At 51.0% G+C, this 17,944-nt stretch overlaps 2 protein-coding genes across 2 annotated transcripts; both read left to right on the top strand.

The window, feature by feature from the left end:
- Positions 1–478: 478 nt before the first annotated feature.
- LOC142073260 (zonadhesin-like) lies at positions 479–4,986 on the top strand. The gene is made up of 5 exons (XM_075132645.1): positions 479–1,006; positions 2,035–2,599; positions 2,768–2,970; positions 3,078–3,458; positions 4,696–4,986. The coding sequence occupies exons 1-5, from the start codon at positions 479–481 to the stop codon at positions 4,984–4,986; spliced, it is 1,968 nt and encodes a 655-aa protein (XP_074988746.1).
- A 4,804-nt stretch (positions 4,987–9,790) lies between these two features.
- Positions 9,791–17,326, top strand: LOC142073259 (IgGFc-binding protein-like). Its single transcript, XM_075132644.1, has 8 exons — positions 9,791–9,999; positions 10,098–10,375; positions 10,740–11,338; positions 12,367–12,931; positions 13,100–13,302; positions 13,410–13,790; positions 15,028–15,314; positions 16,978–17,326. Exons 1-8 carry the CDS (start codon positions 9,791–9,793, stop codon positions 17,324–17,326), a joined length of 2,871 nt encoding a protein of 956 aa, XP_074988745.1.
- Positions 17,327–17,944: the final 618 nt, after the last annotated feature.

Genomic DNA, 17,944 nt, shown 5'->3' with positions numbered 1-17,944 from the left:
TACAGCAGAACCGCTCCTCTCTCTTGATTTTCTTTTAGTGACGTTAATCAGGAGTTTGGGAAGGAAGAAAAATATAAACTAAGTGATTAACATTAATAATAAATGGAAAAATCACATTAATATAGTCCTGCCACCTAAACGAGCAGCCAAGAAGAGCAAGAAGAGTAATTTGTTTTTTCCCTTAACTCAGTTATATACAATGGAAGTTTCCCTGCAATATTCTGCAGGATAGATGGGGTTTCTTGCCGTCAAAAGGAGAAACTGAAAGTGAACTGGGAGTTTTGATGGAGAATAAAAACAGACGAAGCTCTTCAGTATTTGGCACAAAATGCTTTTAAAAGGAACAAAATATATTATTGCAAATCAGTAGTTAAAAGGATTAATGTGGATGGTTTTTCAATTTACAGCACTGATCTGTCCACGCAACAGTCACTATGAAGCATGCACGGCAGCCTGCCCTGCTACCTGTGTCAACCCGATGGCTCCTGCCAGCTGCAGCCTGCCGTGTGTGGAAGGATGCGTGTGCGACAGTGGCTATCTTCTCTACAACGACGGCTGTGTCCCCAGCAGTCAGTGCGGGTGTTGGCACAATGGCAAACACTACCCTGTTGGCTCTGAATTCTGGACCGATGACACCTGCTCCTCTAAATGCAGATGTCCCTCTCAGGGGAGCAAAGTAACGTGCTCGAACGCAGCCTGCCCAGCCGATCATTACTGTGGGGTTCAGAACGGAAAACCTGGCTGCTACCCTGAGACTTACGGGATCTGCCGCGTCCACAACGACCCTCATTACAACACGTTTGACAGAGAGACTCACCACTTCATGGGGATCTGCACCTACACGCTGGCCAAAGTGTGCGCCAACTCCAGCTCTCTGCCTTATTTCAATGTAGAAGCCAAGAACGAGCATCGAGGGAAGCCCACGGTGTCCTATGTGCAGAAAGTCCTGGTGGAGGTTTATGGACAACACATAGAAATTCTCAGAAACCGTCCAAGCCAAGTGCTGGTAAGGAGCATTTCCTCAGTAGGCGGATTCCAGATGGGGAGTGAGCTTTGCTCTGTGTCCTTCTGTAAAGGTGACCGTTTCTCACTCTCCTCTGTTGAATATGAGTCAAGAGTGTGCCCTGGTTGCCAAAAAGGCAAACGGCATTTTGGGCTGTGTAAGTAGGAGCATTGCCAGCAGATCGAGGGACTTGATCGTTCCCCTCTATTCGGCATTGGTGAGGCCTCATCTGGAGTACTGTGTCCAGTTTTGGGCCCCACACTACAAGAAGGATGTGGAAAAATTGGAAAGAGTCCAGCGGAGGGCAACAAAGATGGCTGGGGGGCTGGAGCACATGACTTATGAGGAGAGGCTGAGGGAACTGGGATTGTTTAGTCTGCAGAAGAGAAGAATGAGGGGGGATTTGATAGCTGCTTTCAACTACCCGAAAGGGGGTTCCAAAGAGGATGGATCTAGAGTGTTCTCCGTAGTAGCAGATGACAGAACAAGGAGTAATGGTCTCAAGTTGCAGTGGGGGAGGTTTAGGTTGGATATTAGGAAAACCATTTGCGCTAGGAGGGCGGTGAAGCACTGGAATGGGTTACCTAGGGAGGTGGTGGAATCTCCTTCCTGAGAGGTTTTTAAGGTCAGGCTTAAAAAAAGCCCCGGCTGGGATGATTTAGTTGGGGATTGGTCCTGCTTTGAGCAGGGGGTTGGACTAGATGACCTCCTGAGGTCCCTTCCAAGCCTGATATTCTATGATTCTGTGATCCCATGAAGGGGAATCCGTGACTCCTGATCTTTCAAACTTTATATCAAGACGGTCTAAAGGGACCGTCTGCAGCGGGCAGCAGGAGCCTTCCTGGGGTTTGGGTGTTACATCTGGACAACTTGCGCCGAGAGAAAAACAATCCGGAAATGCATGTTACTATTTCACATAGTAATTATTTGCAGAGAATGAGTCAATTTCATTGCTAATTTCTCCCTTACAAGTGTCCTAGGGCCTCACGCTGTGGAAATCACGTGGTACTTTTCCTTCCGTTTCCCATTAGGTCAATGAGGTGCTAATGACCCTTCCTGTCAGCGCAGCTGGTGGGTCAATCAGAGTGAGCAGGAGCGGACGATACGTTACCCTAGAGACAGATTTCAGACTGAGGGTTTCCTATGACACCGATCACTCGGTGGAAGTGAAGGTGCCCACCACCTATTTCAACAGGACCTGTGGCATGTGCGGTAACTTTAACGGTCGGAGACAGGATGACTATATGATGCCCGATGGGCAGCAAGCCAAGAACTCTAATGAGCTGGGAAACAGCTGGCGTGTCATGGACGACGATCCCTCTTGCGGTGGTATCCCACCACCAGACCCCTGCCCTGCAGACCGGGAGAACCTCTACAGAACAGACAGATTCTGTGGCATGATAACCCAGAGGCCTGGCCCCTTTGCGGTCTGCCACTCCGTGATCAATCCTGAGAGCATCTTTGAGAGCTGCGTCTATGACCTCTGTGCGCTGAATGGGAGTGAGGAGCTCCTGTGTAGCGCTCTGGCGACCTACGCGGATGCGTGTCAGGAAGCCGGGGTGACGCTCCCCCCCTGGAGAAATGCCACCTTCTGCGGTGAGTAGCAAATCTGGAGCAACCAGTCCTTGTTCAGCAAACAAATTTGTTCTTTATTGACCTTACATGGTTGTGAAGAACCCTTGTCACCACGTCTGTCTCCCTGTGGGGCGTGTTTCCAAGGGGGCTTTGTCGATCCTAATTCTCTTCCCCTCGTTACCCTTTCAGCTCCCACCTGCTCTGCTCCCAACAGCCACTACGAGCCTTGTATGACTGCCTGCCCTGCCACATGTCTGGACCGCCTCGCCCCCGAGAACTGCAGCAAGCCCTGTGTCGAGGGCTGCGCGTGTAATTCTGGATTCGTGCTCAGCGGAAGCGCCTGTGTGCCAGAAGCCAAGTGTGGCTGTGTGTTCCAGGACATATACTACAGTGTGAGTGAAACCACGGACCTCAGCGCCCTGGGTGGGGAACTGATCTGCCAGCATCACCCTCTTTAATGGCATCCGTTCATGCATTTCTTGTGTGTGTCTCCCGGCAGGAAGGAGAGCGCGTTGTGACGGAGAACTGCACGAGCCGTTGTGAGTGTCTTGGAAACGGCATCATGACGTGCAGTGAGCTGTCTTGTGGTCCAGATGAGATCTGCAAGATTCAAAATGGCCTGCGGGGATGTTATCCCGCCGGCACCGCGACGTGCCACATCTACGGTGACCCACATTACACCACCTTTGATGGGAAACTTCACCACTTCCAGGGTGCCTGCAACTACACCGTGGTGGAGACCTGCGATAACTCCTCTGGCAGTTTTAGGGTTACCACCCGAAATGAACACCGGGGCAGCCCCAGCTGGACAGCCATTAACTCCGTCGCTCTCACCCTGGATGGCGTCCACATTGCCCTCAGGAAGAACAGGATGGTCTACGTAAGCGCCTATCTCATCTTCATCCGGAATGTATTCCGTTGTGTGCTTTTTATGTCATGTGAATCTGCTTTAACCAACCTATAGTCTTTCTTAAACTCTCAATGCGTTACAAGAAATAGGCCCCTTGAGATCTTGGAATCCATGTCAGCAAATACTGTCTAGTGACTTGAATTAAGAGCAAGAGTCCTCATTACTTGGGTGAGCTTGGGTGACCCGCTTACCCTCTCTGTTTCTCAGTGCACCTGTCTGTACAGTCCGCATAAAAATTCATTCTCGCCTCCCAGTGATTAGTGAAGTTAAGCGATTGGAGATTTATAGTGCCTGAGAATAATGACTTTCTTTCCAGGCCATTCATAACTAGAGAAGGTGTAAAAGAGCATGTGTTGGGAGTAAACATTTTAAAATCAGCCGGCCGTGATCACTTGCACCCAAGAGTTCTCGAATGGCTGGGGGAGATCTCTGGCCCACTGAGGTTGATTTTTAATAAATCTCGGACAACCAGGGACCTCCCAGAAGACTGGAAGAGTGAGAAAGTTGTGTCAAGAGTTAAAAATGACAAGTGGTGTGACCCTGGTAATGATGTGGGGAATCGTCGTCCTTTGGGGCTACATCTATTGGGGTTCTGCGGGGATCAGTTCTAAAACGGGCACTAATCAGTATTTCTATCAATGATTTGAAAGCAAATATAAGTTGATAGCTGTGATTCAAATGGTGGATGACACAAAGACTGAGGACGTACTAAAATAATGATGAGGACAGGGCAGTCATACAGAGCCGTCTGGATCCTGGTAAGCGGGGCCCACTCAGAGAAAATGTAGTTTTGGGTACACGCACACAGGGAAGTAGTGAGTTGAAGCCGGCAGGTGATTTTACCTGTGCGTGCGGCATTCTTGAGGATGATAACAGAGTACTGCGGACACCAGTTCCGGTGCTCACCTTTTAAAAGGACTTTACCGAAAGGGGAGAGGGTGCAGAGAAGAGCCCCGAAAATGCAAGGGGGCTTGCGTGGTTTGGATGTGGCAAATATTTCCATAAATTCCAGTGCTTTTTAAAAGCCAAGACGTGTTCTACAGATGGTTTTTGTTTACACTTTACAAATGCCATGTCTGGAAAAGTCTGTGCCCCAGAATATTTTTCTTCATTCTGCACTATATGCAAGATATGAAAAAGCAAGGGTCTTTGGGAACGTGACAGTGGAGAACATACACTTTTCCTTCTGTCCTTCTTTCCCATTCAGATTAATGGTGCCCTGGCCTCTCCCCCTGAAACTCCTCTCCCTGGAGTGACCGTTTCACTCATCGGACGCTACGTACAAATTACTACCACCCTGGGCGTCCAGCTGCAGTTCAATGGGGACCACGAGCTCTTTGTAAGAGTGACTGAGAAGTACAAAGGGCGGCTGTGCGGATTGTGCGGGACGTACACCGGGACCCAGCAGGACGACTTCACGAGACCTGATGGGGTCGTGGTGGCAGACGCCAATGAATTTGGAGCCAGCTGGAGGGTGCCTGACGATGAGTGGCCGTGAGTCATTGTTGATTAACAGTCCCTAGGTAGACAGCGCACTGGAAAGTGAGACTGTTGATCTAGGTTCAGTCTGGCATTAGCAAGACTAAATGCACACGTTGACATTACCAATTATGTTACCTATTTATACGCAGAAGCGACTTCTAGATGGGCTGTCTCCTAGACCCAGTGCAAAGGAAATGTTATTTCCATCCTGACTCCACTCAGGTTATTCCGCTTTTCCCCTGCGAGAGGACGTCCTATTTTCCTTTTCTCCTGCGAATGAGAGTAGCAATATTGATTCTGACAGAGGGCTTGTCCCCATGAAGAATTACTTTGCACAAGCCAGGGTGTGAGTCTACCCTGCACTAGTCTGCCACGGGCTGACGGTCCTATTTCAAAGAGGACTAGATCAAGTCTCCGGACCAAACTGTCCCCTCCGGGCAGAGCGAGCACTCGAGCCGACCTGCCCCTGTTGCTCGGGCCGGTGTAGGTGGGAGCAGCCCCTCCCGCAGCAGAACCTGCCAGGGACACGGCTCTGCATGACATGGCAGCCTGTCTGCACAGGGCCCGAGTCCCTAACATCACCGCTTGGGCCCTACGCACTCCCTGCAGCAGCACCCCCACCCTGCAAGACTGGGCCCCTGGGTGGCAGCAGGGCAGCTGTGCTGCCCATCCCCAGGAATCTCTCTCTCCTTAGCTCCTGGTACTTCAGCAGTGTTGCTCTCCAGGGCAGCGAGTGGCTCATGTCCTCGTTCCCTTTCCTACCTGTTTGTCTCCTGGAGCTACACAATGTCTTTTAAGGGAGGTCATGGATGCCGGATAGTCTGTGTAGCAAGGAGACATTTCATCCAAAGTCAAATTTCAAACCTTTTCCGTGCATAAACTAAGAGAAGCCAAACCCAAGGTGCAAAGAGAATACAAAGGGCCTCAATACTCCCCCGGAAGGCGCCCAACTTTTAGAGAGAAATAGGAAGGTATGGCCCATTTTAAAAGAGACCCTGAACTGCGGAATCACTAACAGGGCTTCTCCATCCTCTTGTTCTGAAAGGCAATGGGACACATCCTCAGCCTCAAGCAGTGGTCCCCAAACGTTTTTGTCCATGCCTCCCCTTTTCCTGGTCCATGACTCCCTGGGAGCAACGGTTGGGAGCGGGGCTGGTGCTGCAGCTGGAGCCTCGGCTGGGAGTGGGGCCGGCAGGTGGATGCCTGAAGCCAGGGGCCGCGGCCAGGAGCGGAGCTGGGATCCAGTGTGCGAGGTCGGGGCCGGACCTGCAGCTGGGGCCGGGGAGCAGGGCTGGAGTAGCTGGGGCCGGAGCAGGACTGGGTGGCGCTACTTCCCCGCGCCCCATGGGGGCTGGTCTGGGCCTCCCTGGGCCTCCTCAAAGGTTCCTGTGCGCCCCCCTCGGGGAGCAAGACCCACAGCCTGAGGACCACTGGCCTAAAGAATAACAGACTAGAAAGTGAATAAAGGTCTCAGGATTTCAAACTCCACATGTGATAACGTGCCCTTTACTTTGTATTCATGTTGGTGGATGATTTGCAGTCCTTGGAGAGGTGCCTCAGGTTGGATTTGAGCATTTCTGGCAACGGACGCATATTTACTCTCAATTTTTAAAGAGAATTGTGTACTTTCAGATCCCCAGGCCTGCGTAAGCTTGTGTTCCTTTGCGTTCTCTAGGTGTAATACAACGATCCTGCCACCGGTAACGTGCACTCCCTCCGAGCAGCTGGCAGCCGAGGAGCGGTGTGGAATCCTAACGCACCGCGACGGCCCATTCGCACCCTGCCGTTCTGCGGTGCCACCCCACCTGTACCTTGAGAGCTGTGTCTACGACCAGTGTGCCACAGGAGGAAGCTCTGAGCAGCTCTGCAATGATCTGGAATCGTATGCGGCAGCCTGTGCAGAGGCAGGAGTCTCTCTTGGGGAATGGACGGCGGACACTATCTGCGGTAAATTTCAGCTGGTATCAGTAGATGCCTATGTGCCAAATTGTACACCCACAGCATTTGTGGGGAGGAGCATTTAGTCACTGTTCCTACAGTGCAATCACAAAGCGGGAGTTGCACGGTAGAAGGTGCCATCTTATTTGTGCAGATAAGAACATCTCTAATACCAGTACACTGGCTGTAGCCACAGGGGAGCAAGAAAAGCCCTTTACCAGTGTTTTTCCAAAGTTTCCTCTCTGACCGCAGCTTTCTTCGGAGTGCTGCTTTTCCTGGCATGTTTGTACTGGCATGTTAGCCATAACTCTTTCCACTTGGCAAATGCTATATTTTAAAATGTCTGTAGTCTGAGGGAGAAAGTCATTCGCTACCGCAGACGTGACAGGTGCGTAGGAAGTTCCTGCTCCGGGAGCTAGCGTTGGGAGACAGGAGGGAGAAGCCTCCTTTGGGATCGTCACAGGAAATATCACCTCTCTCCTGTTCCTTTTCCAATTCCTCCAGCTCCTTGTAACATGTCCTGTTCATTTGACACTGACTTCTGTGACTGGACACAGTCAGTCTCTGACAGCTTGGACTGGAAACGACACCGGGGGCCAACCTCCTCGCCAAACACGGGACCCTCGTACGACCACACGACAGGAGGTAGGGACTGCAGCCTCCACCTAGCTCTCTTGCGTAATGACGTGGTTAGTAGGAAAGGAATTCAGGAGCAGGCTGGAAGGGCCTTTGGGTCAAATACAGAGTCCAGGCCTCTCGGGGCAGATCCAGAGCCCACGGAGGTCAAGGAGAAGACTCCCATTAAGATCAACAAGCCTTGGATTACTAGAGGATGAATGGTATCCAGGGTGAAAGTATTATATCACAAAAAATCAGTGACTTTCCTCATTGGAAGAGACCGGATATCTTATTTAGCCGAAACCGGCTCTTGCAACCACAACAAAACATCTCCCTGTGGCCTGCAAAGCAACAAACCTAGATGACTGGATAAATAAATGGAAAGGAAGGAGCTGAGAGCACTGTTTGGAGTCTCTCCTGGAATTGTGTGTGCTTCCCGTAGAAACACTGGCAACAGAATTCTATATCACTTGTGTTCCATTAAGGATCGAATGTCGGCTGTGATGTTTATGCTCTTAGGAGTGTTGTCATTGTTTGTCATGTCCTATAGCTTGTACATTCCTTCGTAACACACTGTTTGTTTCAGATGGTTACTTCATCTACTTGCAAGCGAGCGAGGCCAGCTCTGGAGCTGTGGCTCACTTGCAGAGTCCTGTGTGCAGTGCCAATGGACCCCATTGTTTCCGCTTCTGGTATCACATGTACGGAGTGGCTCGCACAATGGCACTGAGAGTTTATGTCGCTGAGGATGCAGCACCACGTCTGGTCTGGTCAGAGACAGGAAATAAGGGCGATAGGTGGAACTTGGCAGAAGTCACTGTGTATAGCGGAGGAAATATGCAGGTAGGTGAAATCATTTGCCTTGACTCTCACGATGATAGGGCTTTAATGAAGAACAAATGGGTATGAAAGAAACTAACTCTGGCAACTTCCCCTTCCCCTAGATCCTCCTGGAGGGACAGCGGGGTGAAGATTTCCGCAGTGACGTAGCAGTGGATGATGTATCTCTAATAAACGGATATTGCCCAGGTACAGCGCATCATGTCAGAGTTTCTGTTTTTATGGACAGGGCTACTTGGTGATCATGGTCAGTGTTTCCTTTGTTTGGAACAAGAACAGGTGAATTACAGAACATTTCTATGACATTGTCTCCTTGTAGGAGATGTACCTCCAACAACTGTGAGCACCACATCAACCACCTCTACCCCTTCTGTAGGGACAACCACACCACCTCCGTCGCCAAGTTCAGGTGAATTTCTCTGATATAAATGACTCCTTAAAGATCTGCAATTAATTGGCATGTCACGCCGATCCTCAGGTTCTGCACAGCTCTTCTGCTCTTACTCCGTGTGAATGGGAGGGCAGAATACGTCCCAAAGCTTAGAAAGGATCCAGGCGACTAGCAGTGTTGTTGTAGCCATCTCGATCCGAGGAAATTAGAGAGACAAGGTGGATGAGGTCATATCTTTTATTCGACCAGCGTGTGTTGGAAAGAGAGCCAAGCATTTGAGCTGCCACCTTGACATTTGCAGGAACATTCTGAGTGAGTTTCCCGTACCTGAAGAAGAGCTCTGTGTAAGCTTGACACCTTGTCTCTCTCAGCAACGGAAGTTGGCCCAGTAAAAGAGATCACCTCCCCCACCTTGTCTCTTTGGTGAACAGGCTAATTCCTATCAGGAAACCCGGGAAGCAGGTGCAGTAGGAAGTATTCTAAGCGTGATGGGTGGCGGCCGGTGAACAGCTCAGGCCTGGAACGAATGTTTCCAAACCAGGTTGTCCGACTCTAACAGGACCAGAAGCCATTGTGGAAGTGATTGAAGTAAAGCTGTGATTTATTGTGCTTTGCCCCCCAGAGTCTTGTGTGGTAGCAGGGGACCCTCACTACTATACCTTTGATAAACAAACCCATCATTTCACGGGGACCTGCGCCTACACCCTGTCCAAACTGTGTGATGGGAACAGCACGCTGCCCTACTTCAATGTGGAAGCAGCGAATGAGCGCAGAGGAGGCAACACACGCGTGTCCTATGTTCAATATGTGGATGTTGATGTTCATGGCCTCAGGATAACACTAGAGAAGGGGGGAGTCGTGAAGGTAGGTGCAGGGACGGGGGCTGAGTGGCTTGTTGAGAAGGACCGTGGAAGATCATTTATTTACGTGCAGGGCTTGCCTTCTTCATGTCTAGGTAAATGGAAAGGGAGAGATTATCATCCCCTTTGCACCATCGCCGGGTGTGCAAATCTCCCCCAGTGGGCTTTACGTCATGGTCAGCACAGACTTTGGGTTGACCGTGAAGTTTGATGGGAACCATCGAGTGGAAGTGACCCTTCCGAGCTCCTTTAAAGAGAAGGTTTGTGGGATGTGTGGGAACTACAACGGGAACGCAGCGGACGACTTTCTGAATCCAGATGGGGTGCTGGAGCCAGACTCTACCAGCCTTGGCAACAGCTGGCAGGTCTCCAACCACAGCAGGTTCGTAGCTCTCAGGGCAGATCTGGAATTGTCTGAGAAATATCAAATGTCAAGGGAAAGCCACGCAACAAACCAAGGGCTTCTCTCTTTTCTCTCAGTTGTCCTCCAGGAACAGGCCATGACCCAGTCTGCGACGAGAGTGATAAGCAAATCATTGCCAGCAGTGCTTTCTGTGGTCTCCTGACAGATGTGAACGGCCCATTTAAAAAGTGCCACGGGGTGCTAGATCCTACCATTTACTTCAGCAGCTGCGTTTATGACCAGTGTGAATTGCAAATGGATCCCGACTCCCTCTGCAAGAGTCTGCAGTCTTATGCAGATGCCTGTCGGTCAAGGGGAGCTGAGATAGATGCCTGGAGGAATGCTACCTTCTGCCGTAAGTACAAGCAAACGAGAGATTTTCCACTGCGAGTTTCGTGCGCGTGTTTGGAATGGCTTTCATAGCTCAAGAAAAGAAATTGTTTGGAACCAGGACAACGTGAAAGCATTGCACGGGCTGAGGCATTGTTTTAGGTTTCATTGTGCATCGTGCTCTTCTGCAGTTGCAGTAGAACCTTGGGAGTTTCCGTTTCCGAGAAACTAACCTGGCATCAATTGGTGCGGCTGATACCGTAACTAAGTAGAACTGAAGCTGGCGTATCATCGCACTGCGTATGAAATAATTACCGGTGAACAGGTAGCAAAGAGAATTGATTAGTGTAATACTTTCTGATCTATGACAGAGCTTTTGTTTTCTCCAGCCATTGACTGTCCACGCAACAGTCACTATGAAGCATGCACGGCAGCCTGCCCTGCTACCTGTGTCAACCCGATGGCTCCTGCCAGCTGCAGCCTGCCGTGTGTGGAAGGATGCGTGTGCGACAGTGGCTATCTTCTCTACAACGACGGCTGTGTCCCCAGCAGTCAGTGCGGGTGTTGGCACAATGGCAAACACTACCCTGTTGGCTCTGAATTCTGGACCGATGACACCTGCTCCTCTAAATGCAGATGTCCCTCTCAGGGGAGCAAAGTAACGTGCTCGAACGCAGCCTGCCCAGCCGATCATTACTGTGGGGTTCAGAACGGAAAACCTGGCTGCTACCCTGAGACTTACGGGATCTGCCGCGTCCACAACGACCCTCATTACAACACGTTTGACAGAGAGACTCACCACTTCATGGGGATCTGCACCTACACGCTGGCCAAAGTGTGCGCCAACTCCAGCTCTCTGCCTTATTTCAATGTAGAAGCCAAGAACGAGCATCGAGGGAAGCCCACGGTGTCCTATGTGCAGAAAGTCCTGGTGGAGGTTTATGGACAACACATAGAAATTCTCAGAAACCGTCCAAGCCAAGTGCTGGTAAGGAGCATTTCCTCAGTAGGCGGATTCCAGATGGGGAGTGAGCTTTGCTCTGTGTCCTTCTGTAAAGGTGACCGTTTCTCACTCTCCTCTGTTGAATATGAGTCAAGAGTGTGCCCTGGTTGCCAAAAAGGCAAACGGCATTTTGGGCTGTGTAAGTAGGAGCATTGCCAGCAGATCGAGGGACTTGATCGTTCCCCTCTATTCGGCATTGGTGAGGCCTCATCTGGAGTACTGTGTCCAGTTTTGGGCCCCACACTACAAGAAGGATGTGGAAAAATTGGAAAGAGTCCAGCGGAGGGCAACAAAGATGGCTGGGGGGCTGGAGCACATGACTTATGAGGAGAGGCTGAGGGAACTGGGATTGTTTAGTCTGCAGAAGAGAAGAATGAGGGGGGATTTGATAGCTGCTTTCAACTACCCGAAAGGGGGTTCCAAAGAGGATGGATCTAGAGTGTTCTCCGTAGTAGCAGATGACAGAACAAGGAGTAATGGTCTCAAGTTGCAGTGGGGGAGGTTTAGGTTGGATATTAGGAAAACCATTTGCGCTAGGAGGGCGGTGAAGCACTGGAATGGGTTACCTAGGGAGGTGGTGGAATCTCCTTCCTGAGAGGTTTTTAAGGTCAGGCTTAAAAAAAGCCCCGGCTGGGATGATTTAGTTGGGGATTGGTCCTGCTTTGAGCAGGGGGTTGGACTAGATGACCTCCTGAGGTCCCTTCCAAGCCTGATATTCTATGATTCTGTGATCCCATGAAGGGGAATCCGTGACTCCTGATCTTTCAAACTTTATATCAAGACGGTCTAAAGGGACCGTCTGCAGCGGGCAGCAGGAGCCTTCCTGGGGTTTGGGTGTTACATCTGGACAACTTGCGCCGAGAGAAAAACAATCCGGAAATGCATGTTACTATTTCACATAGTAATTATTTGCAGAGAATGAGTCAATTTCATTGCTAATTTCTCCCTTACAAGTGTCCTAGGGCCTCACGCTGTGGAAATCACGTGGTACTTTTCCTTCCGTTTCCCATTAGGTCAATGAGGTGCTAATGACCCTTCCTGTCAGCGCAGCTGGTGGGTCAATCAGAGTGAGAAGGAGCGGACGATACGTTACCCTAGAGACAGATTTCAGACTGAGGGTTTCCTATGACACCGATCACTCGGTGGAAGTGAAGGTGCCCACCACCTATTTCAACAGGACCTGTGGCATGTGCGGTAACTTTAACGGTCGGAGACAGGATGACTATATGATGCCCGATGGGCAGCAAGCCAAGAACTCTAATGAGCTGGGAAACAGCTGGCGTGTCATGGACGACGATCCCCCTTGCGGTGGCATCCCACCACCAGACCCCTGCCCTGCAGACCAGGAGAACCTCTACAGAACAGACAGATTCTGTGGCATGATAACCCAGAGGCCTGGCCCCTTTGCGGTCTGCCACTCCGTGATCAATCCTGAGAGCATCTTTGAGAGCTGCGTCTATGACCTCTGTGCGCTGAATGGGAGTGAGGAGCTCCTGTGTAGCGCTCTGGCGACCTACGCGGATGCGTGTCAGGAAGCCGGGGTGACGCTCCCCCCCTGGAGAAATGCCACCTTCTGCGGTGAGTAGCAAATCTGGAGCATCCAGTCCTTGTTCAGCAAACAAATTTGTTCTTTATTGACCTTACGTGGTTGTGAAGAACCCTTGTCACCACGTCTGTCTCCCTGTGGGGCGTGTTTCCAAGGGGGCTTTGTCGATCTTAATTCTCTTCCCCTCGTTACCCTTTCAGCTCCCACCTGCTCTGCTCCCAACAGCCACTACGAGCCTTGTATGACTGCCTGCCCTGCCACATGTCTGGACCGCCTCGCCCCCGAGAACTGCAGCAAGCCCTGTGTCGAGGGCTGCGCGTGTAATTCTGGATTCGTGCTCAGCGGAAGCGCCTGTGTGCCAGAAGCCAAGTGTGGCTGTGTGTTCCAGGACATATACTACAGTGTGAGTGAAACCACGGACCTCAGCGCCCTGGGTGGGGAACTGATCTGCCAGCATCACCCTCTTTAATGGCATCCGTTCATGCATTTCTTGTGTGTGTCTCCCGGCAGGAAGGAGAGCGCGTTGTGACGGAGAACTGCACGAGCCGTTGTGAGTGTCTTGGAAACGGCATCATGACGTGCAGTGAGCTGTCTTGTGGTCCAGATGAGATCTGCAAGATTCAAAATGGCCTGCGGGGATGTTATCCCGCCGGCACCGCGACGTGCCACATCTACGGTGACCCACATTACACCACCTTTGATGGGAAACTTCACCACTTCCAGGGTGCCTGCAACTACACCGTGGTGGAGACCTGCGATAACTCCTCTGGCAGTTTTAGGGTTACCACCCGAAATGAACACCGGGGCAGCCCCAGCTGGACAGCCATTAACTCCGTCGCTCTCACCCTGGATGGCGTCCACATTGCCCTCAGGAAGAACAGGATGGTCTACGTAAGCGCCTATCTCATCTTCATCCGGAGTGTATTCCGTTGTGTGCTTTTTATGTCATGTGAATCTGCTTTAACCAGCCTATAGTCTTTCTTAAACTCTCAATGCATTACAAGAAATAGGCCCCTTGAGATCTTGGAATCCATGTCAGCAAATACTGTCTAGTGACTTGAATTAAGAGCAAGAGTCCTCATTACTTGGGTGAGCTTGGGTGACCCGCTTACCCTCTCTGTTTCTCAGTGCACCTGTCTGTACAGTCCGCATAAAAATTCATTCTCGCCTCCCAGTGATTAGTGAAGTTAAGCGATTGGAGATTTATAGTGCCTGAGAATAATGACTTTCTTTCCAGGCCATTCATAACTAGAGAAGGTGTAAAAGAGCATGTGTTGGGAGTAAACATTTTAAAATCAGCCGGCCGTGATCACTTGCACCCAAGAGTTCTCGAATGGCTGGGGGAGATCTCTGGCCCACTGAGGTTGATTTTTAATAAATCTCGGACAACCAGGGACCTCCCAGAAGACTGGAAGAGTGAGAAAGTTGTGTCAAGAGTTAAAAATGACAAGTGGTGTGACCCTGGTAATGATGTGGGGAATCGTCGTCCTTTGGGGCTACATCTATTGGGGTTCTGCGGGGATCAGTTCTAAAACGGGCACTAATCAGTATTTCTATCAATGATTTGAAAGCAAATATAAGTTGATAGCTGTGATTCAAATGGTGGATGACACAAAGACTGAGGACGTACTAAAATAATGATGAGGACAGGGCAGTCATACAGAGCCGTCTGGATCCTGGTAAGCGGGGCCCACTCAGAGAAAATGTAGTTTTGGGTACACGCACACAGGGAAGTAGTGAGTTGAAGCCGGCAGGTGATTTTACCTGTGCGTGCGGCATTCTTAAGGCTGATAACAGAGTACTGCGGACACCAGTTCCAGTGCTCACCTTTTAAAAGGACTTTACCGAAAGGGGAGAGGGTGCAGAGAAGAGCCCCGAAAATGCAAGGGGGCTTGCGTGGTTTGGATGTGGCAAATATTTCCATAAATTCCAGTGCTTTTTAAAAGCCAAGACGTGTTCTACAGATGGTTTTTGTTTACACTTTACAAATGCCATGTCTGGAAAAGTCTGTGCCCCAGAATATTTTTCTTCATTCTGCACTATATGCAAGATATGAAAAAGCAAGGGTCTTTGGGAACGTGACAGTGGAGAACATACACTTTTCCTTCTGTCCTTCTTTCCCATTCAGATTAATGGTGCCCTGGCCTCTCCCCCTGAAACTCCTCTCCCTGGAGTGACCGTTTCACTCATCGGACGCTACGTACAAATTACTACCACCCTGGGCGTCCAGCTGCAGTTCAATGGGGACCACGAGCTCTTTGTAAGAGTGACTGAGAAGTACAAAGGGCGGCTGTGCGGATTGTGCGGGACGTACACCGGGACCCAGCAGGACGACTTCACGAGACCTGATGGGGTCGTGGTGGCAGACGCCAATGAATTTGGAGCCAGCTGGAGGGTGCCTGACGATGAGTGGCCGTGAGTCATTGTTGATTAACAGTCCCTAGGTAGACAGCGCACTGGAAAGTGAGACTGTTGATCTAGGTTCAGTCTGGCATTAGCAAGACTAAATGCACACGTTGACATTACCAATTATGTTACCTATTTATACGCAGAAGCGACTTCTAGATGGGCTGTCTCCTAGACCCAGTGCAAAAGAAATGTTATTTCCATCCTGACTCCACTCAGGTTATTCCGCTTTTCCCCTGCGAGAGGACGTCCTATTTTCCTTTTCTCCTGCGAATGAGAGTAGCAATATTGATTCTGACAGAGGGCTTGTCCCCATGAAGAATTACTTTGCACAAGCCAGGGTGTGAGTCTACCCTGCACTAGTCTGCCACGGGCTGACGGTCCTATTTCAAAGAGGACTAGATCAAGTCTCCGGACCAAACTGTCCCCTCCGGGCAGAGCGAGCACTCGAGCCGACCTGCCCCTGTTGCTCGGGCCGGTGTAGGTGGGAGCAGCCCCTCCCGCAGCAGAACCTGCCAGGGACGCGGCTCTGCATGACATGGCAGCCTGTCTGCACAGGGCCCGAGTCCCTAACATCACCGCTTGGGCCCTACGCACTCCCTGCAGCAGCACCCCCACCCTGCAAGACTGGGCCCCTGGGTGGCAGCAGGGCAGCTGTGCTGCCCATCCCCAGGAATCTCTCTCTCCTTAGCTCCTGGTACTTCAGCAGTGTTGCTCTCCAGGGCAGCGAGTGGCTCATGTCCTCGTTCCCTTTCCTACCTGTTTGTCTCCTGGAGCTACACAATGTCTTTTAAGGGAGGTCATGGATGCCGGATAGTCTGTGTAGCAAGGAGACATTTCATCCAAAGTCAAATTTCAAACCTTTTCCGTGCATAAACTAAGAGAAGCCAAACCCAAGGTGCAAAGAGAATACAAAGGGCCTCAATACTCCCCCGGAAGGCGCCCAACTTTTAGAGAGAAATAGGAAGGTATGGCCCATTTTAAAAGAGACCCTGAACTGCGGAATCACTAACAGGGCTTCTCCATCCTCTTGTTCTGAAAGGCAATGGGACACATCCTCAGCCTCAAGCAGTGGTCCCCAAACGTTTTTGTCCATGCCTCCCCTTTTCCTGGTCCATGACTCCCTGGGAGCAACGGTTGGGAGCGGGGCTGGTGCTGCAGCTGGAGCCTCGGCTGGGAGTGGGGCCGGCAGGTGGATGCCTGAAGCCAGGGGCCGCGGCCAGGAGCGGAGCTGGGATCCAGTGTGCGAGGTCGGGGCCGGACCTGCAGCTGAGGCCGGGGAGCAGGGCTGGAGTAGCTGGGGCCGGAGCAGGACTGGGTGGCGCTACTTCCCCGCGCCCCATGGGGGCTGGTCTGGGCCTCCCTGGGCCTCCTCAAAGGTTCCTGTGCGCCCCCCTCGGGGAGCAAGACCCACAGCCTGAGGACCACTGGCCTAAAGAATAACAGACTAGAAAGTGAATAAAGGTCTCAGGATTTCAAACTCCACATGTGATAACGTGCCCTTTACTTTGTATTCATGTTGGTGGATGATTTGCAGTCCTTGGAGAGGTGCCTCAGGTTGGATTTGAGCATTTCTGGCAACGGACGCATATTTACTCTCAATTTTTAAAGAGAATTGTGTACTTTCAGATCCCCAGGCCTGCGTAAGCTTGTGTTCCTTTGTGTTCTCTAGGTGTAATACAACGATCCTGCCACCGGTAACGTGCACTCCCTCCGAGCAGCTGGCAGCCGAGGAGCGGTGTGGAATCCTAACGCACCGCGACGGCCCATTCGCACCCTGCCATTCTGCGGTGCCACCCCACCTGTACCTTGAGAGCTGTGTCTACGACCAGTGTGCCACAGGAGGAAGCTCTGAGCAGCTCTGCAATGATCTGGAATCGTATGCGGCAGCCTGTGCAGAGGCAGGAGTCTCTCTTGGGGAATGGACGGCGGACACTATCTGCGGTAAATTTCAGCTGGTATCAGTAGATGCCTATGTGCCAAATTGTACACCCACAGCATTTGTGGGGAGGAGCATTTAGTCACTGTTCCTACAGTGCAATCACAAAGCGGGAGTTGCACGGTAGAAGGTGCCATCTTATTTGTGCAGATAAGAACATCTCTAATACCAGTACACTGGCTGTAGCCACAGGGGAGCAAGAAAAGCCCTTTACCAGTGTTTTTCCAAAGTTTCCTCTCTGACCGCAGCTTTCTTCGGAGTGCTGCTTTTCCTGGCATGTTTGTACTGGCATGTTAGCCATAACTCTTTCCACTTGGCAAATGCTATATTTTAAAATGTCTGTAGGCTGAGGGAGAAAGTCATTCGCTACCGCAGACGTGACAGGTGCGTAGGAAGTTCCTGCTCCGGGAGCTAGCGTTGGGAGACAGGAGGGAGAAGCCTCCTTTGGGATCGTCACAGGAAATATCACCTCTCTCCTGTTCCTTTTCCAATTCCTCCAGCTCCTTGTAACATGTCCTGTTCATTTGACACTGACTTCTGTGACTGGACACAGTCAGTCTCTGACAGCTTGGACTGGAAACGACACCGGGGGCCAACCTCCTCGCCAAACACGGGACCCTCGTACGACCACACGACAGGAGGTAGGGACTGCAGCCTCCACCTAGCTCTCTTGCGTAATGACGTGGTTAGTAGGAAAGGA

The sequence above is a fragment of the Caretta caretta genome, chromosome 9, assembly GCF_965140235.1.
Source record: "Caretta caretta isolate rCarCar2 chromosome 9, rCarCar1.hap1, whole genome shotgun sequence".
In the NCBI taxonomy this organism is placed as follows: domain Eukaryota; kingdom Metazoa; phylum Chordata; order Testudines; family Cheloniidae; genus Caretta; species Caretta caretta.
Note: the sequence above shows the minus strand (reverse complement) of the source record. Positions and strands in the feature narration are given on the sequence as shown.